This window comes from Trichosurus vulpecula, chromosome 3 (assembly GCF_011100635.1).
Source record: "Trichosurus vulpecula isolate mTriVul1 chromosome 3, mTriVul1.pri, whole genome shotgun sequence".
In the NCBI taxonomy this organism is placed as follows: Eukaryota; Metazoa; Chordata; class Mammalia; order Diprotodontia; family Phalangeridae; genus Trichosurus; species Trichosurus vulpecula.
In genome coordinates this window covers 114119404-114144201 of record NC_050575.1, presented here as the reverse complement: position 1 = coordinate 114144201, position 24798 = coordinate 114119404, and the positions used below count along the sequence as shown (strand labels likewise).

At 39.4% G+C, this 24798-nt stretch overlaps 1 protein-coding gene across 2 annotated transcripts in view; it reads left to right on the top strand.

Annotated features, from left to right (window-relative positions):
• CSNK2A1 (casein kinase 2 alpha 1) overlaps positions 1-15785 on the top strand; it is a 56791-nt gene extending 41006 nt beyond the window's left edge. For both annotated transcript variants that reach the window (XM_036749097.1, XM_036749098.1), the window contains 7 exons: positions 2827-2910; positions 4387-4497; positions 8011-8112; positions 9195-9295; positions 10338-10486; positions 12880-12966; positions 14296-15785. In XM_036749097.1, the coding sequence (XP_036604992.1) occupies positions 2827-2910; positions 4387-4497; positions 8011-8112; positions 9195-9295; positions 10338-10486; positions 12880-12966; positions 14296-14411 (750 nt within the window). In that variant the 3' untranslated portion in view covers positions 14412-15785. The remainder of the gene's footprint in view (positions 1-2826; positions 2911-4386; positions 4498-8010; positions 8113-9194; positions 9296-10337; positions 10487-12879; positions 12967-14295) is intronic.
• The last annotated feature ends 9013 nt before the right edge of the window (positions 15786-24798 follow it).

Genomic DNA, 24798 nt, shown 5'->3' with positions numbered 1-24798 from the left:
AACTTCATAAAACAATACATTATATCACTGATTCCATTGGGGTGAGTATGGTATAGCTCCCAACCTCCTCTTGGCCTTTGGTAGACTTAATACTTAATGAGCTGCTTTGGCCAAAAAACTCATCAGTTGCTGGTCAGCTTTCTGATGATAAGCCTTTCCTTACTAATCTAGATTGTTCTTTGGATGATAGGTGCACGGTTTATTATTGCTTAGCCCATCCTTTAAGCCTTTCCATCTTAGTGTAAGACCTACCAAACCTTGTGCTCAACTGGCATAGCTTTTCAGACTCAGGAATAAGCCTTTGTTGGAGGTTCTTTTATCAAGCTATGGAAATTATAACTGGTTATTTTATGTATTTTTATATAATTATACATATTATATATTTATTTTTATTTAGCTTTGTATATATTACATATAATTTTATATAATTTATGTATTATATAACTGGTTACATATATTTTGTATATAAATATATTTTATAACATTGAAATTATAACTGCCTAAATAGAATTCAATTCCAAATTGAACCAAACATTTACTAAGCACTTAACTATGTGTAAAACACCGTGTTGAGTGTCACTGAAGGTACAGAGATGGATAAGATACAATATTTATCCTTAAGAAATTGCCTTTTTTATAATCTTATTTTCCTTAATAGGTTTTTCATTGGAATGTAATTAAAATGATTATGTCATAAGATCATAAGTTGTGGTAGGTTTGGAAGATTTAAATCAGCAAGCAATATGATTTGGGGTGAAACAGAACAATTGGGAGGGCTCTGGGACATGCAATAATGTATTGATGATCTCCACTATATTTTATTCATCCTTTGAAAACCTTATTTTCAAGACTAAAAAAGCTAGTTATGGCTAAATTAATCTTGTAGGCCCTTCCCTAATTTTATCTGATAAATACCCCCACACACACACCCCTATTCAAAGGATGTCATCAGGCAAATCAAGAGCAGATTACCTGCTGTCCGGTTCCTAAGAGATCATTATCCCATGGTTTATTTAAACTTGTTCTTGAAGAGTGCTGATTGATAGTGGGCTTTGATTCTTAAAATTAAGTTACCAAAGTACTTAGTCCCAAGTTGGGCCCAATAGATATAAGAACTCTTATTATTTCAGAAGATGTGACTGTCTCTTTTTATGTCCAGTGAAGATTTGACCTGCCAGCTGTGGTAAAATAGAACATGACAAGAGTGATATCAAAGGAGATCATTGCAATGGACAGAACACTAGCTTTAGATCAGAGGACCAGGATTCAGATCCAGACACTACTGCTACCTGTATAACCATGGGCAAGGATTTTTACACCCTCTCCCCCCATCTCAGCTTCAGTTTCTTTACATGTAAAACGAAAGGGATAGACTAAATGGTCTCTAATGGCCCTTCCAACTCAACCAGTGATTCTGTACACTACCTTTCATTAGCTTTAAAAGAAAAATTCTTTTAAAAAATTTATTGATATTTTCTGTTTTTATACCACATTCATTTCCAAATATATTCCTCTCTCCTCCCCTATTCATCACGGTATCACTCTTAACAAAGATTTTAAAAAGGAAAAAATGTTTGTATATCATTCCACATCCATAGTTCTGTAGGGCTAGAGTCCTCTCAGTCTGCTGTCAAATCATGTCAAGTCAGCAGGCATTCATTAAGCACCTTTATGCCAGGCACTGTTATAATAAGCTTTGTGGATACAAAGGCAAAAATCGTAGGCCTCAATATGCTACAAATATACTGGAGTTGTCCCTGGGAGGAGTACAAGCCCAGTTTGCCCTTCAGAAAGGGTGATAATTTGAGCAACTCCTGTCAGCTGACTTAGAGAGCTGTGTTGGCAAGTTCCAAAGGTTATACTACCCTCTATACCTTAGTTAGAAATTGGATACTACTATATTGTGATGTGGCAGATCCTTGTTTGAAAACAGAACATTTCTTTTACTTAATTAGACAGTGTGAAGTCTCTGGTTTTGGAGTCAAAAGTCCTGGATTCTCATCATGGCTGTGCCACTTATTTACTTTGAAAGTCACTTTACTTCTCAGCTACAATTTCTTCATCTTTAAAAATTCAGGTTATACTTGCACTCTGTACCTCACTAGACTAGAAGTGAGGTGGTGTGAAGAAAAGTCATTTGTAAACCTTGAAATACTTTGGAAATATGAATTATTTCATTAAATAGAAACTTTTTTAGCTGCATGGGTATCTGTCAGAGTTACAGTGCTACCAAATGCACAAAGCTAGTACATATGTATCTATCAGAATTACAGTGCCATCCTTGAATAAACTAGGATATAGGGGCTACAAATGTTTTGTAGTTCAAAGAGTACTAGACCTAGGAACCAGAAGATTCTGGGTTTTAATATGTCTCCCCCTTATCTTTATCTCAGCTCCAGCTCTCTTTCTAAGGCTTTTTTGTACAATGAGGGGAGATTGGATTACATGGCCTCTAAGTTCTCCTTTGGCTCTGTGTTCCAGGGCTACTTTCAACTGCCGACATTTTCAGTATTCAAAAGTCTCGTCCAACTCAAAGGCTCTGTGTTCTCTTTCAATTCTAACATGCTGTGATTTTGATTACTGCTGAAAGAGATAAACCATTCAGGTGGTCTGTTAAAACTATTGAAGAATTAGCACTTCCAAAGGGGAAGTAGTTGTTTACGTTTGACTTTTTACTTATAGGTGATTGTTCCTAGAAGCGTCAAGACTTCATGAGAGGGAAAATTGATAGGAGTACACTTAGCTTCTAGGACTGAACTGAGATATAAGTTAGCAATGTAATTTCAGAGACTGATCCTTTTCTTCTTTTACACGTTTTCTCTGCAGGCCCTGGATTATTGTCATAGCATGGGGATTATGCATAGAGATGTTAAACCTCATAATGTCATGATCGATCACGAACACAGAAAGGTATAAAGCAGCAAACTAAGGTTTCATTTGTTTTCATGATCAGCTCCAACATCCACTTTCAACTGCAACATGTTGAAGCCACCATTGCTGGGGATAAAATCTAGGAAGAGAGTCATTGTGATGAGCAGGAGAGAGTTTTGAGCCATGAATTGGAAGATAACCATCTGTGAGATCAAGTTAATCCAGTTTACTTTTTTGGTGCCTCAATTTCCTCACATATATAGTGCATTAAATAATACCTAACCTGCCTAACTTACAGGGTTGTGTTGAGAGCCAGGAGTATGTGAAAGTGTTTTACAAATTATAAAGTGCTGCTAATCTCACATTTATCTAGATCTTCATTATTACAAAGAATTCTCATTGATTATTTCATTTGGTCCTCACAATATTCTTATAAAGCAGGCAGGGTGGATATTATTGCCTTCCTTTTAAAGATAAGGCAGTTAAGTCATAGAGAAGTTGTGGCTTTCCCAAGGTAAGTAAGTAAACAGAGACAGGGCTAAATCCTAAAACTTTTGATTCCTAGTTTCATTGTTCTTGCCATCATATGGCTTTTTTTTTTTAGAGGAAAAAAAAGATCTTTGGGATTTTGTACATAAGACTTTTTACTAAAGAAATACAGATAAGTGAACTAATGCCTATGGGAAACATTTGATTGAGTCATCCTTCAGCCAAAAGTTATATAATGTTAAGTTTCTTGTGATGGGTAAGCCAGTTACTTAGAGACAAGTGCTAAATCCCATCTGTTGTATGCTTTAAGGGTGATGGGCAGCTAGTGTAGTGAACTAGTGTCTGGTGCCATTGAACAGAAATAGCTTTAAAAATACTTCCAGTGTGCAGAACACTGTGCTAGGCACTTCAAGGAGTTTTGGTAAGACTTTGTCGCTACAGTAATAATGGTAATGGGGTGTGTGTGTGTGTGTGTGTGTGTGTGTGTGTGTGTGTGTATACACGTACATTTATATACCACACAAAGATGACAAGTACAAATGAAAGATTCACATAAAGTACTATGGGTTTCGAATTTGATAAGGGAGTATTACTGTCCAGGTGAAAGAACAAGACTGCCTGTGGAGAAAGTGGCAACTGATCTATGCCTTGAAGCTAGTGAAGGGTTTGAACAAGTGGTATGTGGTATGAGACAATTCCTGATATGGAGGACAGCAAGGGCAAAGGCATAGAAGTACAAGAAAGGCATCAGGAACGGCAGAGTATTCAGTGTGGCTGGAATGTAATTCTGAAGGGAAGGAGTCCTTCGGAGCTAGAAAGGGACAGTCCAACTTCTCTGTCATTCAGACACTGATTCTTCACAAGCACAGTTCTCATATGTGTATTGGGGCGTGGTGGGTGTTTTGTCAGTTGAGATTATGTTGCCTCCACTGATTGTTTCCTGTCTTGGAGGGGGACTGTTTTGTTTAGAGCTTTACTTGTTCAAAGACCCCAAACTGACATTATTTCTCTCTTTTTTTTTTCTAGCTGCGACTAATAGACTGGGGCTTGGCTGAGTTCTATCATCCTGGCCAAGAATATAATGTCCGAGTGGCTTCACGGTATTTTAAAGGTCCTGAGCTTCTTGTAGACTATCAGGTGAGAAGTTATGAGTGTTGATTATATGTGAAGCAGCTTTAGTTTATGCCAACACACATTGCTCTTAGTTTGCCTTGTTGCTTCCAACTGGTTAAAAACTTAACCTGATTACCAACAAATTGGTTACCATAATCTGACCTTGTGATCATAGATGCATAGAGCATTAGGGTTGTATACTCAGCTTTGTTCGAACTGCTGAATACATAAATCCTTTGTGTAAAATACTTAGTGAGATGAAAAGTATATTGTATTTAGAATCCGAGGAACTAACTTGGGGGTTTGTCTCTGCTACTTGCTTATTTTTGAGAACCTGGCCACAAGAAAAAAAAAAGCAAAACTAGCCACTGAGCTTTAGTTTCCTTATCTTTAAGTGGATTGTCAGTCTGCCGTACCCTTGCAATCTTAAAACCCTGTTCTTTACCCTCACAGAGAACTCCAATCCTTCAACCTCTCAGTTCTCTTCCAGATAACCCTGCACTAGCTATAATCTCCTTTTCCCCGCTTGTTGACTCCTTGGTGAACCAGTTCAGTTCTACACTGTATTCTTCCTTTGGGTCCCCTCCTCCCTTATTCTATCACCTATCTTGCCCCTGCCAAGCCTTAGGCTTGTATTTCTACTCTCATCATCCTTCACTGTTACGTGTGTGCTGCTGAATGAAACTAGAAAATCATGAAACCATACCGACTGGTTCTATTACAAACTTATGTTATACAGCCTCAACTGTGTCTTCATTTCTGCAAGACAGTTCTTTTTCCTTTACTCACCACAGCAACTCTTCAAACTTTTTCAAACCTCCCATGGCTCCCCCTCCTCCCATTCTCTCAACTGAGAACCTTGTCTCATGTTTTACTGAAGAAAAAAAGAGAGACACTATTCATTAAGAGCTTCTCCTCATCTCACATCACTCAGAAGCCTTCCACCACCTCTGTCTACTCTACGCCATCTCACGTGATGTAGCCCTTCTCCTTGCTAAGGCAAACCTCTCTAACATGTATCCCATTCTATCCTCTCTTCTCCAGCTGATTCTTTCTCATTACCACTCTCTCTTAACCTCAGTCTCTCCCTATTTACTAGCTGCTTCCATACTTCCTACAAATATATCCACTCTCTTCACTCCTTAATCCCATCCATTCTTCCTGATTATCCCATATCTCTTCTTCCTCTTGTGGCTAAACTTGAAAAGAGCCTCCACTGCCTGTCCTCTCATTCAGCTCTCTACAGCTTGGCTTTCAGCCTCATCATTTCACCAAAACTGCTCTCTCCAAAGTTAGCAGTAGTACTTTAACTGCCTAATCTGATAACCTTTTCTCAGTCCTTTTCTTCTTCTCTGTAATCTTTGACATTTTGATCATCCTCTTTACCTTGATTCTCTCTTCCCTCTAGGTTTTTTTCATACCACTTTTCCTGGTTCTCCTACCTGACTGCTCCTTCTCAATGTCCTTTGCTGTATCTTTGTTCACGTCATGCCTGTTAACTCTGAGTGTTCCCCAGGGCTCTGTTCTAGGTCTTCTCTTCTTCCTTTATACTATTTCAGTTGATGATCTCATCAGTTACCATGGATTTGGTCATCATCTCTGTGCTGATGATTCTCAAATGTACTTACCAGATATACTCATCTAGGCTAACCTTACTACATCTCCAACTACCTATCTAGAACTGGGTGTCTAGTAGATACCTTAAACTCTGTATGTCTAAAACTGAACTCATTTTTCTCCAAACCCTCCATTCTTCACTTCCGTAATAATGTCAAGGGTACCACCATTGTCCCAGTCACTCAGGCTTGCAACCTACCTGTCATTCTCAACTCACTCTCACTCTCCATATCCAAGCTGTTGCTAAGACTGGTTAATTTACCTTATTAACATCTCTCAAAACAACTTCTCTCCTATGACCCTGCCACTACCCTGATGAAGACTCACCACCTCATGCCTAGACTATTGCAGTAGCCTGCTGGTTGGCCTCTTTACACCAAGTCTTCCCCCCCAAACCCTCCCCCCCCACTCCAGTCCGTACTCCACTTAGCTGTCACAGTGATCTTCTTAATACACAGGTCTGATCATGTCACATGCACACAACACATCCCACCCCAACAAATAAATTCTAGTGACTCCCTCTCATTTTCAGCCTCAAATATAAAAACCTCTTTGGTGTTCAGAGCCCTTCATAACCTAACCTCTCATTTCCTGCCTCTTGTTTTCAGTCTTCTTAGCTCTTACTCTGTGATTCGGTGATATTTGCCTCCTCAGTGATTCTAGAATGAGACATTCTATCTCCTGACTCCAGGCATTTTCACTCACTGTCCCCCAGGCCCAGAAAGCTCTCCCTTCCCAACCCTACTTCCTCTCTTGGCTTGCCTCAAGTCCCAACTAAAATCCCAATTCTACAGAAACTTTTTCCTATCCACCTTAATACTAGTGCCTTCTTTCTATGGTTTGTTTCCGATTTTTCCTGCATACAGCTTATTTGTACATGGTGGTTTGTATATTGTCTCCCCCATTAGGCTGTGAGCTTCTTAAAGAAGGGATTGTCTTTTACCTTTCTTTGTATCCCCATCACTTAGCACAGTATCTAGCACATGTTAAGCGCTTAATAAATGTTTTTTGACTGACTTCAGGCTCTTTGAGGGTCCTTCTAGTTCTGAATACTCTGACTTTCTAGTGATTGAAGACGCATTTTTATAAGACACCCTGTCCCAATGTCAGACAACTCAAATTGTTTGAAAGTTCTTCGTTATATTGAGTCATAATTTGCCTACTTGTTGCTTCTACCCTTTGGTCCTACTTGTCATCTCCAAATCCACGAGGAACAAATCTAACCATACTCTTCGCTGTGGCAATTCTTCATATGCTTGAATGCATCTTTCATCTCCCAATAAGTCAGGATAATAAAATTTTAGAACTGGAAGAGACCTTAAATATCAAGTCAAACACTCCCTCTTCTGTGAATGTGGAAACTTGAGACTCAAAGTAGCTTTTCCTAGATCTCAAAACTGACATAATAAAGCTGGAACTAAAACCAAGTTCTCCTCACTCCCAGGCCAACATTCTTTCCAGTACTTCATCTCTTCTTTGTGGTAGATATCCCTAGTTTGACCCATTCCACATATGAAATTCTTCTAACTTCAGTGGACAGAGTGGACATGAGTGGACATGAAGAACCAGATGAAAAGAATGTGCTTGTATTTGGTCCTAAACTTATGAGAATAATATAAGATATTGTAACTAAATCAATAGTACCTGCCAAATCTGAATTAGAAATGTAGGTATCATACATGTAGATCTTTAGATTAGGCTACATACGCAGTACTTTGTTGTTTTCCTAACTTTGTGTTTTGTAATTCAGTGCCATTCCTCCATATTAAATTATGGTCAGCTAATATTTTAGATTTATCAAATGCTTAATAAATTCTAAGCAAAACTTAATGCACAACCCTAGGAGCCTTGTTGAAGATTGGATCAAGTTAATTATGAACAGTGCCAAAGGATTTCTATATTCTCTGTTCTTTTGTGCAGATGTATGATTACAGTTTGGATATGTGGAGCTTGGGTTGTATGTTGGCAAGCATGATCTTCCGGAAGGAGCCATTTTTCCATGGACATGACAATTATGATCAGGTGATAAGCTATGACATATATTTGCCATCAGGAAAATATAATTTCTTGAACTGAAATTTGCAAGCCTCACAGCTAGGATTTTCTCATCAAACATTTTTGCAAATTTTATGTTGAGTATTAAAAGGTTAATTACTATGAGAAATATAATGACTTGTCCAAAGTCCAAATAATATAGCTCCTCTGACTTCAAATTGAGCATTCTTAGAATCCTCATTTTACAAATAGACTTGCTCAGAGTCTCACAGCTAGTATAAGTGATATGTGTAGTGAAAAAATAGTACTGGATTGAGTATTCAAAAAACTTGGGTTCTAATCCTGGTTTTGTCACTAACTGGTTATGTGATCTTGAATAATTTATCTCATTGCCTCTGTAGACTCATTTTCTTACCTATAAAATAGAGGTGTGCACCTCACATCTTAAGCATCACAAATGTAGCTTATCTGACCCTTGAAATTTTCAACAAAATAACTTTTTTTAAAAAATTAGCACATATGAAAGAGTATGTGAGTAGGGCCTAACCACTTTGCCTTAAGGGAATATTTGGGACCTCCTGACTCTATAAAAGTAGATTATCATTCATAAGTCTACTGGAGTAAAAAGTGAGAGCCACCATCAATGATAAAAATCTGGAATCATCAAAAAGATGTGTAACTGACTGAATACACCCACAGATCTCAAGAATAATTTAGTCCTTTGAATGCTGATATTTTCACCAGTTTGATCAAAGTTGTTCTATGGCAGTCTTTACTCATGAAAGGATCAGTTACTGATCCTAGGATTTTTCCTTTCACTTTTGACCATAGCAGCTATTTTTCAAGTGTTCCTAAAAGTGTGTATATATAGATATATATAAAAAAGGATTGGCACCATGTTTAGTCTGCCTACCAAATACCATGGCTAGCTGTTGTTTACAGGTCAACATGAAAGTCTGCCTTTTTCTACCACCTCTTTAAAAAATGTAGGTAGCTCCATTGGTTTTAGAAAGCTGATTTAATTGGTAATCCTTTTACAGTTGATTAGTTTTTATGTACATGCTTATGTTGTGTTTTGTTTGTTTTGTTTTTTTGTGAATTTAACTTAGTTGGTAAGGATAGCAAAAGTGCTGGGGACAGAAGACTTATATGACTATATCGACAAGTACAACATTGAACTAGATCCACGTTTCAATGATATCCTGGGCAGGTAAGTTAGAAAAGGAAAGACATTGTTGGGTTGGGGTAAGGAGGGTTGGCTTTTTTTTCTCTCAGAAGGAAAACTTAACCATTACAGACTAAGGAGGGAGAGTTAGGTTCTAGTTGCCTTCATTGCTCCAGTACTACAGCATACTACATACAGGAAACCTATTTTTAAAAGTGTGGTTGGGGCTAAATGGCGGTTTTTCAACCCTCAAGTGACTAGTGTTATATTTGGAAAGGGAGCAGCATGGAGTGGAAAGAGCACTGGACTAGGAATAAAAGGACCCTTGGTTCTGGGCATGGCACTATCACTTCTTCTTTATTTGACCTTGAGCAAATAATTTCTATTGAGTTCCAGGTTCTTCCTCTCTAAAATAAGTGGGTTGGACTAGGTGATCCTTAAGGCCCCTTCTAGTTCTAATGTCCCTTGTCTGGTTTCGTTTTCAGTGAATGAAATCTGTATTAAAAGCTCAGTAAATTCTGTCACGTTCTCATCTTCACTTAACCTGCTTCTTCAAAATAGACAACTGTCTGGGAAGAAGGGAAGAGAAGCTACATGCTTTGAATCACAACTCTGTACCCTGCATACAGGAAATTGGTTCCTGATCACTAGGGACTACATAGGAGTATCTCACAATCACTTATTAAAATAAAAGATTCTTTTGGAGCTAGGCACTCATTGGGCAAGAGATAAATAGACATTGCTGAAGTTCAGTGTTGACAGAAGGAGGAGAGAAAAGGGCAGATTTCACAGAGTCCCCTATCTACGTAGCAGCATGTGAGCCCCTGAAGTGACTTGATTAGTGTTGATTTCAGAAATGTATGTCAGTTTTTCTTCCCCCAACAGCAAGTGCTTCCTATTTTCTATTTGTTTTGTTGCCACCAAGTGGCAGGAATGGAGTAAAAAGTGTCCTTGGAGTCCAATAGCAACTGTTGCTGATTTTGATGAGTTTGCCCTAGGCTCCGCTCCCGGCTCTCTAAGGAGAAGTGAAACCTCTCACCAACAGTTGTACTCGTCTAATTGTTGTCTTAACTTCCTTGCTCTGCAGGCACTCCCGTAAGCGGTGGGAGCGTTTTGTTCACAGTGAAAACCAGCACCTGGTCAGTCCAGAAGCCCTTGATTTCTTGGACAAACTGCTGCGATATGATCACCAGTCACGGCTCACGGCAAGAGAGGCCATGGAACACCCTTATTTCTGTGAGCAAAACCTCCTAAATTCTTTTCCCTCTTGATCCTGTGACTCCTGCCATCCTAACAACAAAGTCCTTGTGGGTGATACTTCTGTTTGGCAGTCCAATCACTGGTTAGGCAAGTTCAGAGTAAGCTAGTAGCATTACATTTATTGTTCCTCTCATGAGACTGTAATGATAAAGGTGGTTTGGCACAGTGTAAATGAAGATCATTGAACCAGGAATCAGGTTCACTAAGCTTTCTCTAGTACGGGCTCTGCCACTCATGAGCTTTGTGACCTTTGCAAGTCATTTGTGCTCCCCTAGACTTCATTTTCCTCTCTAGAATCATTGTTAGATAAGAAGAACTAGATGATAAAGAATCCTTCCAGCTCTAAATTTCTATGAGTCTATGAGAAGTAGGATATATCAAAAATTACAAATCGCATTAAGTTGTATTTTTTAATTGTGCCATAATATATGAGGAGGATGATTACTTGCACTGAGTGAAGCAATCTGTGGAGTGAATGTGAATCAAAAGACCCGGCTCTGCTATTACCTTACCTTATAGCCTTAGGCAACAGTAATACTAGTAGCTGACATTTATGTGGCACTTTTAAGGCTTCCAAAAGCGCTTATCTTTCTCCGGGTCTCAGTTTTTCTCTCTAAAATGAAGGAATTATATCAGATGATTTCTAAGGTCCCTTCTAGTTATACCTTTCTGTACTCCTAAGAGCTAGTTCTTCAGCTCTTAACATTCTATAACATCCAGCAATCTAATTTGTCAGGTTCTGCAAGTTATAGCTTCTTTGGAATTATCATACCAAAAGTTGTATAGTGATGTCTCTGCTGAACTACATACACACTTCCAATTTCAAATCCTTTTTTTTTTAATTGTCTCATTTCTTACAAAGATACCTGGCCTCAAAAAGGCATCAAATACGTAACCTTGGCCTAAGTTGCGCCATGCCCTAGACACCTGCATCCTTAGATTATGGTAAAACTAACTTTATCTTTGTTCATGTAAGATATTTAGCAGTTGTCAGTTACTATAGTAGTAGGTGTTTTGAAATACTATTCTAGCCAAAAGGAATGATGTTTACTTTATTGAAGCCTATAAAGACCTGCTTGGTCATAAATTAATCTTACCTTGTGATTTAAGAATACAGTTTAGCAATGAGGGAAGACTTTTTCCTTTTGTTTTACTTGTATCTGATTCAAGGTGTCTCCAAATTTCATCATACAAGTAAGTTACTTGAAAAATAGAACCTTGAGAACAATAAATAGCTAGTATTTATATATCATTTTAAGATTTACAAAGCACTTTATATGTTACCTCATTCAGTCCTCAAAACAACTCTGTGAGGGTCCTACTGTTGTTACCTTCATTTTCCAGGTAAGGAAACTGATTTAAATGACTTGTCCAAGATCACACAGCTAGTAAACTCCTGAAGCAGAATTCAAACTTGGTCCTTAACTCTAAGTCCTAAGTTACACCAGGCTGCCATATATAAATATGTCCATACATAATATATCAAATGATCACAAGAATGCAATAATAATAATAGTTAAAATCTGTATAGCTCTTTAAGGTTTGCAACAGACATTCTTTGTCTGTTCTTTGACATTCATTGCTTTACAGACATTCTCATTTTATCCTTACATTTAATCCTGTGAAGCAGGTAGTTATTATCTCCATATTATATATGAGGAAACTGAGTCAGGTAGCAGTTATGTGGCTTGCCCAGGTGTCCAAGGCAGGACTCAAGCTTGAATCTTCCAGACTCCCAAGTGCAGTGCTCTGTCCCACTGTGCCACGTATATGCCCCATATAAACAGAAAGAGCAACAGCATCGACAAAATGAGTCTAAACGCTGCTGTGACTGAACTTGAACTTGGGAATTGGGAAAATGCCTTTCTTTCCCTTTTTGCAGAGGTTGGGGTCTCTGCATGTGAGTGGAATATTGTATAAACTTTTAGCCCACGATTGATTTGGTTAGCTGAACTGCTTTTTTTTTCTCCTTAAAAAGAGAAGACTTGCTAAATAGGAGAGGTAAGAGGAGGGATGTATTTAGAAATGAGAATGATGTAAAAACAAACCATTAAGTTTTTTTTGAAGGATTAGTCACTTAAAGGTCATAAAATCTCAATCTCAGATATCATAATCCAAATTAGAACGTCCCTGATAAGTGATAAGTCTCTATTTGAACACCCCCAGCAAGGGGGAGTATGTGTCTATTTTGGGATAGTCTTGATTGTTAAACTTGTATTGAGCCAGAATTTGCCTCCTTACAGCTTTCAGCAGCAAGATATAGTTCTTCTTTTTCTGGAACTATAAAGAACCAGTTTGCTACTTCATATATTAAATCCCCAGAATGTATTCAAACAAAACAGAACCTAAACACATTATCTCCTTCATAGACCCAATTGTGAAGGACCAGGCTCGGATGGGCACATCGAACATGCCAAGTGGCAGCACTCCTGTCAGCACTGCCAACATGATGTCAGGTCAGTTCTTCTGGAGTTAATCTTAGGGAAGAGAGTGGTGGATTTTTATATCCTTCCCCTTTCTGGATGCTGTTATTAACATCAACAAATGATTCCTGCAAATCATCTTTGGAAAGAAGTAATTAATTACCAGAGGCTTCAGTTCACTCATATAGGGTAGAGAAAATTATATGACTTTGAAACAGAAATAGAAAATTTAGCAGGGAAAGGGGAAGAGAGATGGTGGTATTTTTAATCCACTGGATATTGTTGCCCTCTTTGGGCTCTGTAATTCCTAGGAGGGAGCAGACATTGAGAATGAGCCTGATGATTAAACATCATCTTCATTGCTCAATGTTGCTAACTCCTTAGCTGAATGGGTGGAAGAACCTTCCTAAAAGGTAGGACAAGATTATTCAAAGGAAGTCATAGCCACTGATCTTAGGAATGTTAGTATTTATTAATGCATATACTTGGGATTGGGGTTGGATGGCCACTCATTCTATTCAGTAAAAGGACAAACCTACCAAGATCTCAATCCCACCTGGAATTTATTATCCGTCTTATTTATTCCGTTGGCTAGTCTTGCTTATCCTTCTGCTGTAGGGGAAGAACAACAGACTTGCTTAGAGCCAAGGCCAAATGCTAGTAAATCAGGAGCAGAAACTATCTTACTCTGTTGTATTCGTATTAGTCATTAACATGAGAGTTGTGTACCATCTAACTTGACTTTTCATAAGGTTTTATTTATTCACTTTCTCTTAAATGCTTGTAAAAACCTTTGACAGCTCACTTATTGGCTTTGTGTCCCATTAAGAGAAATTAGAGAAATGGTTCCAGGCAAGGCATGGTGTCATCTCACGACCAAAAAAAAAAAGGTTACGTTCTAGTGGGATTTGGGGATAGTAGAAGTAAAAACAAAGTTGAGTTAGACTGGGTCAGGTAAAATACAGGAAGTGAGGATACAAACATCTTCTGGCAGGGCTAGAGCCAGACTTCAAACTGTATTTGAATCTAGCACAACGTGGCATTCTATAGGAGCCTCTTTATTCAAAGAGGCTGTGTGGTCAAACACCAAAGAAAAGAGAAACCAGTAAGGCCCATATTTAGAAATTATTTGATTGGGAGGACCTCATAATTTCAGATATACTGATTAGATAGAGGTGAGGGGAGGTAAAACAGAATCAGATTACCAAATTTCACTTTAAATTAAGAGTTTCCAAAACATGGTCACTTGAAGCAGTTTTCATGAGTGTCTCAAGCTTTGGAAGAAAGGTTCCATGCCCACCCAGTGATGGAAGCTTCCATCTGGTCACCCTCCCTAACTTATTCTCTATTATTTGGTTTTAGGGATTACTTCAGTGCCAACCCCTTCACCACTTGGACCTCTAGCAGGCTCGCCAGTGATTGCTGCTGCCAACCCCCTGGGGATGCCAGTTCCAGCTACCGCAGGCGCTCAGCAGTAATGACGGCCTCTGTCTCCTGATGCCTGAGCAGAGCCGGGCGGGGGAGGGGGTTCCACTCTCCATCTCTCCCTTTGATGCAGTTGTGCCTGGCAGGGGAGGGGATGGAACACTTCGGAGGCGCCGTGTCTGAACAGTTGCTTGTGGATTTATAGTAGTTCAGTCATTATAAAAAATTATTATAGGCTGATTTTTTTCTTTTTTTCTTTTTTTTTTACTCGAACTTTTCGTAACTCAGGGGATTCCCTGACAAATTACCTGCAGATGGAATATTTCACGGACGATTCCCCCCCCAACCCAACCCCACTCCCAACTTTTCATCTCAAGAACAATGATGAACCAACCCTTTTCCTGGCTGTTGCATTTAACTGGAAATCTCTTCCAGTTCCCACCATTACTCCTCCACCAGTCCACACCTTGGGAGGTCTGTTGTCTTTGTGCTCTTCTCCAGAGATTACCAAAATACAGCTTTTCCAGGGAAGCAGGAAGGAAGGGGAAGGAGGAAGAGGAAGAGGGCCCAATTCTTCACAGTAATATATTGGTCACTTTAACACTCAGTTCCAGAGGAGCTGGAATCCAGTAGGGTACACTGGCCCAACCAGTGGAACACAGTCACTTAGATGGTGAAAGTTTACCCAAAGTGCACACAGGTCCTAAAAACCTCCACTCAATATGAATCATGTCTTACTGACCTAACCCTAAATTCAGCTCACTTGCATGTAATTTTAGTTTGAAAATTAAACACTTGCCCTCCCTTCTTCCCGCCTCCCTCCCCAGTCTTCTTCCTTTATTCCCCTTCCAGTCAAGGTGCCCTAGTAGAGTTGACTGTACTGTAGGTAAGATCTTTTTTCACATAGCAGGTGAGGGTGGGGGAGACAAGGAGAAACCTTCCCAGATTTTTTTACTTGCAATTTTGCATTAAATTTGTTACTGGGTATAACCTCTTACCTTTTTTAAAAAAAACAACAACAAAAAACCCAAAACGTTGTTTATACCAATTTCATGCTAGTGGCTATTAAAGAGCTAGAGCTGATGGGACATCAGACCACACCAAGTAACATTTTGAGGCTTCTTTTCCCCCCATTTGCCCCTTTTCCCTCACGTGCCATCCAGTGAGAACACCTGTGACCTCAGACTCATAAATGTATACTGAGGGGCAGGAGCAAAGCAGAGTCTCCCTAAATGAAAGTGAAGCAGTAGATCCGTAGTTGTGGAACAATATTAACCGTTGACAACGACAAAACACCCTTATTTCAGCCCTGCTCCACATTCCTTGCTGTGTGTATATATATATACTACTTTGTCCTTCCTATGTGAAAGATCCAGTGTTGGAATTCTTTGGTGTAAATAAACGTTTGGTTTTATTTATCAAGGTTAGATTTAAGTCCCTGTGTAAAGGTCTTGCTGGATGGGTGTGTCACTTTACACTGAAGGGGCCTGCAGTCAGCCCTCTATGGATTGGGGGAAGCAACCTCTTCCATTCTGTCACCCACTTTGAATGATTTGTCATCCTGGGCAGTGCAGAGAAGCCTTCTAGAAACATCAAGCCAAAATGTTGGGGAATAAGGATCCTTTGCCATAAAACTCCTTTTGTGTCTCAGCCATGCCAGGATTTGGGGTGGGAAAAGGGTGCGTGGGGGTGTGTGTGCGTGCGCGCGTGTATGTACGTGTGTGTGTACGTGTACTCTCCGCTATAACCTAGCCACCAAACTTTATTGGGTGCACCATTGGAGAAGCCTAGTTTTTTAAGCACAACGACAAAGCATCAGCTCTGGATTTTCTCCCCTTATCCCATTGCAGTAGCTGCTTTTTTCAGGGTCAGGAATTCTTTGCCAATCCCTTCTCAAGCCCTAAAATCTGTTTTCCCTGACCTTCACTGGTTCCACAAGCCTCTCACTTGAGTGTTGTATGTGAGCAGTTGCTTGGGTTGTTCTATTTAATAAACTTGTCTAACTTTATAACCCATTTTTGCTTCAGTGAATGTACTGAGGCATAGTAGTGGTAGTAAGTAGTGAGTACTTGAGCTTGGAGGCGCAATAGGGTTTAAAAGGAGAAAATCGTGGCCTCCTTTTTATCTCACTATATGAAGCCAACGGAGAGCTGACGGGGAGAAATTCTTAATGCACATCAGTGTACTTTTATTCCCCATGACCACTTGGAGTAAATATTTATTATACTTTTACCTATTTAGGCCCTAAAATGATGTGAAAGCTACCGTGTTGACTTTGTGCAGGAACAGATGGCACCAACCGTTGTGCCAGGGATGCAACTCAAGATTAGGTTTTGCACTGAATTGTGATTTAAACAGGACTCTTTCTAAGGAACTCTTTTCTTTTTCAAAAGGGGAGGGAGAGTTGTCAATATTCATTTCCTCCTAGTTCAGAAAATGTAGTTGTAGCTGAGGTTGATGAGGGCAGCTACAAATAGCTGGAGGTTCTAACACCCATCAGCCTTACAAGGAATTGAAACAAGCCTGGAAGGAATGCCACCCATGGGTTTGTTTTTTGTTTTTTGTTTTTTGTTTTTTGTTTTTTTACAAAAATAAATAAGCAAAAAAAAATTGCTACTTTAGAGCCACTGCACATGCATGAATCTGGAAAGAGGAAAGAGAGTTTAACACAAGAGGCTGGGGTGGGTGGGTGGGCAGGTGGGCAAGGGTTTGCAGAGTAACAACTTCTGTGTTGTAAATTACCTCATCTGTACACCTTGTATTGGAGCACATTTCTCAGCACTCCCTGCGTCTCTGCATTGCATTCGATAGCAGGAAATTGGATGCCAATATGTGAAAGTTCTGTTGGCAACTACTTCTAAAGGTTTTTAAAAAGCATATTTTTTTAACCTTGTTTGAAGTGCACCCCCTCACCCCCTTTTTTAGTTAAGTCAGGAAAAAAAAAACTCTTGGTTGTAATTGTATTGTAATTGATCTAACTAAAAACCTAACTGTGCTGGGAAGAAGTTGTGCCATGGAGGTCTTTAATTTTTTTTTTTAATAAAAACATTTAAACAAATGAAATGTCCTTGGAGCCTGAGTAAATAAATACACTTTTCTCTATCCGACTTCGCATGCAGAGAAAGTGCACTGGATTTGAGAGGTGGTGTTTTGGGTCACCATACTAGACTGAGATTGCAGAAAACTTGGGTTCTAGTCCCAGCTCTGCTACTAAGACCTTGGGCTAACATCACTTTTCCCTTCCAGGCCTCAATTTCTTCTAATGTAAGAACAAGAGATTTTTAAAGGCTCCTTCCAACTGACATTCTGTGTTTAATTGTTCCTTATGACTGGCAGTCTAAGATTCTAAAAAGTTTTGTTCAGTAGTGAAGGAAAGAAATTAAATTGATACTGATGGAACCTGGGATGGGAGCTGTGAGGCTCTGGGATACTGGTTTCCATATCTTTATTACTTTATCTTTGAACTTCTCCCTGGAATTCACACATGCTGTTGTATCAGTGCTTAAATAGGAAATGTTTAGAGAGATTGCCCAGAAAAAGCTTAAGGATACAGTAAGTGATTTAGATCCCCAGCCATATTTGAATTAAGCATTCAAGGCTTTGAATACTTTTACATACTTATTAGTCCTAAAAAATTGTGGTACTTCATGTTTGTGAGTGACTCCATTAGAAGCTTAGCATTAAGCTATGTGCATAACAGGTGCTCAAAAAACAATTCAGAATTTATCCGGTCTCTGATGTTTTGGAAAAAAGCACTAAACAGCTTAAGTCCTGACTGTTCCTTACTGTGTGACATGGGGAAGATCACTTTCCCTATGGATTATGAGCCTCTGTAAAAATGAGAAGTGGACTAGATATAGGAGGTTTCCACCGCTAACATTTTTTGGATTTCATTAATAAAACTGGGTCCTCACTTTTGCAATGCAGTGCTGGAAATCATACCTATTGGAATATAGTTGGTATTATTGATGGAAATTCATTTTTGGTTAAATGCATTTGAGTTCATATTAAGTGACTGGAGAGAGGAAAAGTCATCGATGCTTGTAAAACCACTTGTAGAATCTTTTTTTTCCAGGTATTTACATAGACGTTTATTTGATCATGGTCATACAATTAATTAAGCATTTCTTAAGCATTAGTTGTGTGCAAAACACTGCCAAGCTTTGGGGGAAATTAAAAGTGGTCTCTGCCTTCATGGAACTCTTAATATACAGGATTTAGCCAACAACAGATCCATATTTCAAAATTATTAGAGTGGAACTATTCAAAGTGACTTGTGAAGCCTGAAGGGAAAGGGTTTTGTTTTTTTTTTAACAGTAAGAAGTGAAGATCTCCTTTAAAGGATGTATGGGGGCGGGGGGAGCAGCTAGGTGGCGCAGTGAGTGGAGCACTGGCCCTGGAGTCAGGAGGACCTAAGTTCAAATCCAGCCTCAGACACTTGATATACTAGCTGTGTGACCTTGGGCAAGTCCACCCCAATTGCCCTGCCTTCCCCCCTCAAAAAAAAAATACAGGAATTCAGCAGGTGAAGAACATCAAATAGGCATGTGGAACCGTGAGAGGAGGCAAGAAGACTAAAAGAGTCTTGATGGTCTTGGTCCTATCTAAATTTCCAGGATTACACTGATACTTTTAAGTTTCTTCAAAGTCCTTGTGAGCCTTTTTTAGGAGCAGTGACCTTGTCTTATCTCTGAATGCCCTTCCAGATCTAGCCTAACTGTGTAGGTGCCATTAACATCCCTTCTAATTCTGATCTGTGTTACTAGAGTCGCCTTAGCTCTGCTAGATAAGGTCTTGTATTTCCCCAACTAGAAGCAAAATACTTGGTACATAACAGCCCTTTAACTATGTTTTAATTCAACAAACTCCAGTGGCTTTCTATATACTGTGCTAGGTACTGGGGATACAAAAACACCAATGAAGCAATCCCTGCTATCAAGATTACATTTTATCTGGTGAAAAACAGGTGTACAAATAACAGTACATGGAAAACTGAGAAGATAGTATTAACTACTGAAGAGAGTCTGGGAAGACTTGTAGGAATGGAAGGATCCTGTGAAGGAGAGATGAGCCAGTGCATTACAAGCATGGTATAGGCTAGAGGTGTCAAGTATCAAGTTTAGGAAAGAACTAGTAATCTAGTTTGTCTTGAAGAGAATTCTTGAAGGGGAGACAGAAAGGTTAAGGATCCAGATTTATGTCTTATGGGCAAGACGTCACTGATGTTTTTAAAGCAGTGGCGTGATGTGGTCATAACTGTGCTTTAGGAAGATTATTTTGGTAGCAGTATAGAGGATGGGGTGCTAGGGAATATTCTAGATCTCAGCCAAGTCCCTTTCTGTGCCTGTTCCTTACCCTCCATGATGAAATCCTCAGTGGGGTCGTGGTGAGAATCAAGTACACCAGAGTCACGACAGGGTACTGTTGTTATTCCTATATTAAAGAAGCCAGAGCTCCTGAGTTCCAGTTTTGGCTGCCTGCCATCCTTCGGTCCCCAGCCCCTGGCATTGCCTGTGTATCAACCATAATGTATCCAATTTAACTATTTTCACCTGTCCTTCCCTTTGAATAAATGCCTATCAAATGTACTTCTTTGAAGTTTATTATAGAGTCCCATAGTTAAAACCTTACGGGTTTTTTTTTATTTTTTTAATTAAAAGTTGGCTTTTGAGTGTAGATCTAGTGTGTAGGCATGGATTATTTACCCCCATCTTAAAGATGAAGAAAACTGGGACCTAGAAAGGTAGATTAGTATGGTGGGGTCTGTAAAGATTGACAGAATAAATATAGAAAACTAAATATACTAGCAGTCTTGATTATGGTTATTTTAAAATGGCATAAAGGCTATGATTTGTGGATGATTTGGGAATTTTTTGTTTTCAATCTTGCTCTCAATCAGCACCTAACAAATCTTTGCACATATAATAAGCACTTAACAAATGCTTGTTAAATTCAATTAAAATAGAATTTCTCGTTGGCTTCTTTGTTATCAATTGTGGTTAACTCCCTGAGCCTCTCTTGAAAAATTTAATGTTACTGCAACAAGTAACTGGTGGAAAGAGCATCTGGACACCTGGGTCATTTTAGTCCTAGCTTTGCCATCAGCTTTCTATAAATATCAGGCGGGCCCTTGCTCTCTGATCACATTTTTCCATGAGGAGGTCAGATTAGATGTTCTCTAAGGTCCTTCCCAAGTCAAAATTTATGTGTCATACATTCCCTTCCAACTCTGTTTTATGTTATCTAAACTCTTCTGGTTATAACATGCTACAGTATGAATCTAGCCATATTTTCCCCAACCTTACACTTGTACAACCGTTCCCTTTTTTGTCCAGTGATTCTAATGGGTAGCCTTTAAAAGCAGAGTCTAAGCAGGAGTACCTCTAGCAATGAATTTGCCCAAGCTACTTGTAAATCCCAGGTAGGCTGTTCCATTCAAACCTGAAAGAACTCCCAAACACTTTTTACCATGATCTTGGAACCAAGGCTACTTCCCATGTTGAGCAAATACAGGTGTTACAAGATAGTTTTGGATTCTGTATTCAACCCTACAGAACTCAATGTATCCTCACTTTCTAGTTTTTATAGTTGAGTAAGTGTCCCTTAAGGGCAGCTAGTTGGCAAAGTAGAGCGCTGGGCCCAGAGTCAAGAAGACTCATCTGAATTCAAATTCGGCCTCTGACACTTATTAGCTGTGTGACCCTGTATGAGCTGCTTAACCCTGTTTCCTCAGTTTCCACTTCTGTAGAATGAGCTGGAGAAGGAAATAGCAAACAGCTCTAGTATCTTTGCCAAGAAAATCCCAACGAGTTGTGAAGAGTCGGACATGACTAAAAAACAACTAGTGTTTGTTGTTTTTAAAAAACAACAAAGTGTTCTGTGAGGCAGCTGGGTGGCTCAGTGAGTAGAGCATTTGAGCCTGGAGTTAGGAAGACCTGAATTCAAATCCAGCCTCAGATACTAGCTGTGTGAACCTTCACCTGTTTGCCTTAATCCACTGGAGAAGGAAATGACAAACCACTCATGTATCTTTGCCAAGAAAACCCCACAAGGGGTCACAAAGTGTTGGACATAATTGAATGACTGAACAAGTGCCCCATGCATTCCTGGGGTTCCTGCCTACCAACCTAGCTCCCTTTTAATTTCGATTCAGTTATTTTAAATATTTGCCCAAATATATTCAGTTCTTTCTAGATCTGTCCGATCACTCTTGGATCACCCATTTGGGAGTTATTTCCTATTAGGAAGAAATATTGCTACAGATGATAACTCAAATTGTTGTGCTTCAATACTTACAAAACACTTGCATCATAATAATATGCAAATTTGTATAGTGCTTTCAGATTTGCAAAAAAGTTCTTTCCCCAGAGCAACCCTATGAATTAGTAGTACAAGTATTGTCATCTCCATTTTACAGATGAGGAAACTGAGGTTGAGAGATTAAAGTGATTTGCCCAAGGTTACCCAAATTCTAACTATCAGAGCGAAAACTCAAAACCGTGTCTCTCTTGGCTCCAGGTCTTACCACTATGCCACAATATCTCTCCAATGTAACCACATAATAAATACTATTTTACATTTGCATGGGGCTTTACAATTTATGAATCGCTTCACAGATGTTAACTTGTCTGATATTCTCAAAAGTCCTGAGAGGTCAGATAGGTGTTCATCTTACAGACAGGTGAGGCTCAGAGAGGCGAAGGAGGACAGCAACTTGTAAGTGGTAGAGCTGGGACCAGAATGAAGACTGGAAGGAACTCTTAGCGATTATATCATCGTAAGAGATTGGATGTGTGGAAAAACAGACCGACAGGCAGACAGACAGACAGAAGCCTGTGTTAGAGCCCTGGAAGGGACCTTGGTAGCCACCTAGATTTGTGGGTCCTCTTTTTTACAAAAGATATTGAAGCTAAGAAAGGTCAAAGAATTTACCCAGGGTCCCCCCAGCTGGTAAATAGTAGAGGTGAACCTGGACCCCTAGTGTTGAGACTTAAAATTCATTGCTTTTTCCACTGTGCCACACAAGACATCTTCCCCAGAGAGAACTAGTAGAGGAGAGAGCTAACACTGATTTCATGGAATGCTTTCCTGAGGGATTTGATATTTCTGAAATTGTTCCACTGTTGCATCACCTTCCTCTGACACAGTTTTGATGACTTCTCTTTAAAAGAGACTTGGTATGCTATTTTCTGATCTGGTCTTGCAAATCATGGTTGTTTGTATAAATATGTGCGGCTATCATAAATAGTGTGGCAAAAGGGGACCAACTTTGGTGTATTGAAATAATTCTTAGAACGGAAATGGGGTAAAAGGGAACAAGCACTGGTATGATGAACAGAAAACCTGGGTAACTGTCCAATCTCTGCTCTACAACTTCATAGCTTTGTGACCTTGGTAAATCCCATCCCCTCTGAGCCTCAGTTTCTTCATTTGTAAAATGGAGGTACCTTCACTAACTACCTCATAGGGGTATGATGAGAACCAAATTCAATAGTGTAAGTCAAGCACTTTGCAAACTATAAAGCATTAGAGGAATGGGAGCTATTCTTTATAGCTAGCTATTTATATTATCATTTTAAAACCAGTGTTCAAGTCCTGACTTTGACACTCACTCATGGTGGGCCAGTCATATAATGGGTCAGTGGCAGAACAGGGACTACAGTTTGAAATTTTCTGTTTCCTAATCCAAGGCTCTTTCCACAGCATTTCCTAATCTCCCTTCTCTGAATATACTGCAAAAGGGCCACTGGGGTTCATGAACTCCAGGGTTTTATTGTACATTTTGATTTGACTCAGTTTGAACTAGTCAGCCTTTTGTTATTGAGATCTTTGTATCTTTTCACACAGCACCCCCACCTGGCAGATTTATAGCACCTTTCTGAAAGACTTACTGGCACTAGAGTATGCTGCTGGCCATGAGGGAACCAGCAATTTCAAAGGAAAGTCCAGAAGGTCCAAAGGAAGTTTTCTGTCCACACGGATAGGAAGAGACTATTTTATAACCAGGACTTAAATCTTTTTGTTCACATTAAGCACGTGACTCCCAGCATTAAAGAACATAAAAATAAAATTAGCCTAGCTCTATCTAGAACATTATAGCAGAGTTGGAAGAGACTTAGAACACAGACTGTCAGAGCTGGAATATAGAATGTTAGAACTGGAAAAGAAATTAGAAACAGAATATTACAATGTAGAATCATATGGTTTTGGGTTCCACATCTAGTATTCTTTCCATTGAATTATGTTACCTCCCCTCAAGAGAGGGTTGGTACTATCTCTCAGTTCTTTCTAGAAGTGGATTTTTATTGTATTATATTATCACTGTTTTCTGCCCTGGTCAAAACTAATCTGATGTCTAATGTGTCCAGCTCTGGGTGTCATAGTTTATGACCTACTGATTTCTCTGAGGTACAGAGATAGCAGTGAACATGATGAGAAGGCAATGCCACGTAAGGATGGGTTGACAGAAATGGGCATATTTTGTTTTGGATGATTGCACATGTATAACCTATTTCAAATTGCTTACCGTCTCAAAGAGAGAGGAGTAGAAAGAAGGAGGGAGGGAACTTGGAACTCAAAATTTAAAACCAAATGTTAAAAATTTTTTTTACATGTACTTGGGAAAAATAAAATATCATTAAAAAAGAAATGGGAATATTTAAGAAATTGCTTAGGAGGGGGCATAACATGAAAGACTGTCATGCGGAAGGGAGATTAATTTGACACCAGATGACAAAATTAGAAGCAATGGGGTTGGATGCAGAGAGAATTTCTGTTTGAAATAAGGAGAAACTGCCTAACCACAATGGAATGGAATGAACCTATGAGGAATGAAACTCCTTGTCACTGTAACTGTCCAAGTAGAGGAAGTTGGATGAACTGTCAGGGAGAAAGAGAAGGGATTCTTGTGTGTGGTGGGAAGTAAGATCAAGTAGCCTAAGAGATTTCTTCCAGCTCAGAGGCTTTATCATTCGAAGCCTAATGCCCCCTCTCTAACTCCAGCCCTTGCTTCATTCTTAGTGTCCTGGCCAAGGCTAGCAGTAGCTAGCTAGAGCTTACCGACAACCTGTCTGTCCTGGGCTACGTGCACCCCTTGTGCATGTACAAATTTCTATTGGAGCAGAGAAGGATTCTGTCCAGACTGAAGGGAGTAGGAAATTCCTGGATGAAATTCCCCTAGTTGGCTGTGACATTACTGAGCATGCCTTGTTCATTGCTAGGAACAGAAATTGGGGAAATGTAGGATGTGCTGTGTGATCTTGAGCAAGTCACTCGGTCCCTTAGTACAATTGAAGGGGCTGGATTAGATCACATGATCATGATAGCTTTAGAACTGGAAGGATCCTCAGAAATAAAATTGAGACCCATAGAGGAAATCACTTTCCCAAAGTAACACAAGTTGCAGACATTGTATCTGTGGTCTCCCCCAATTCTGAGATT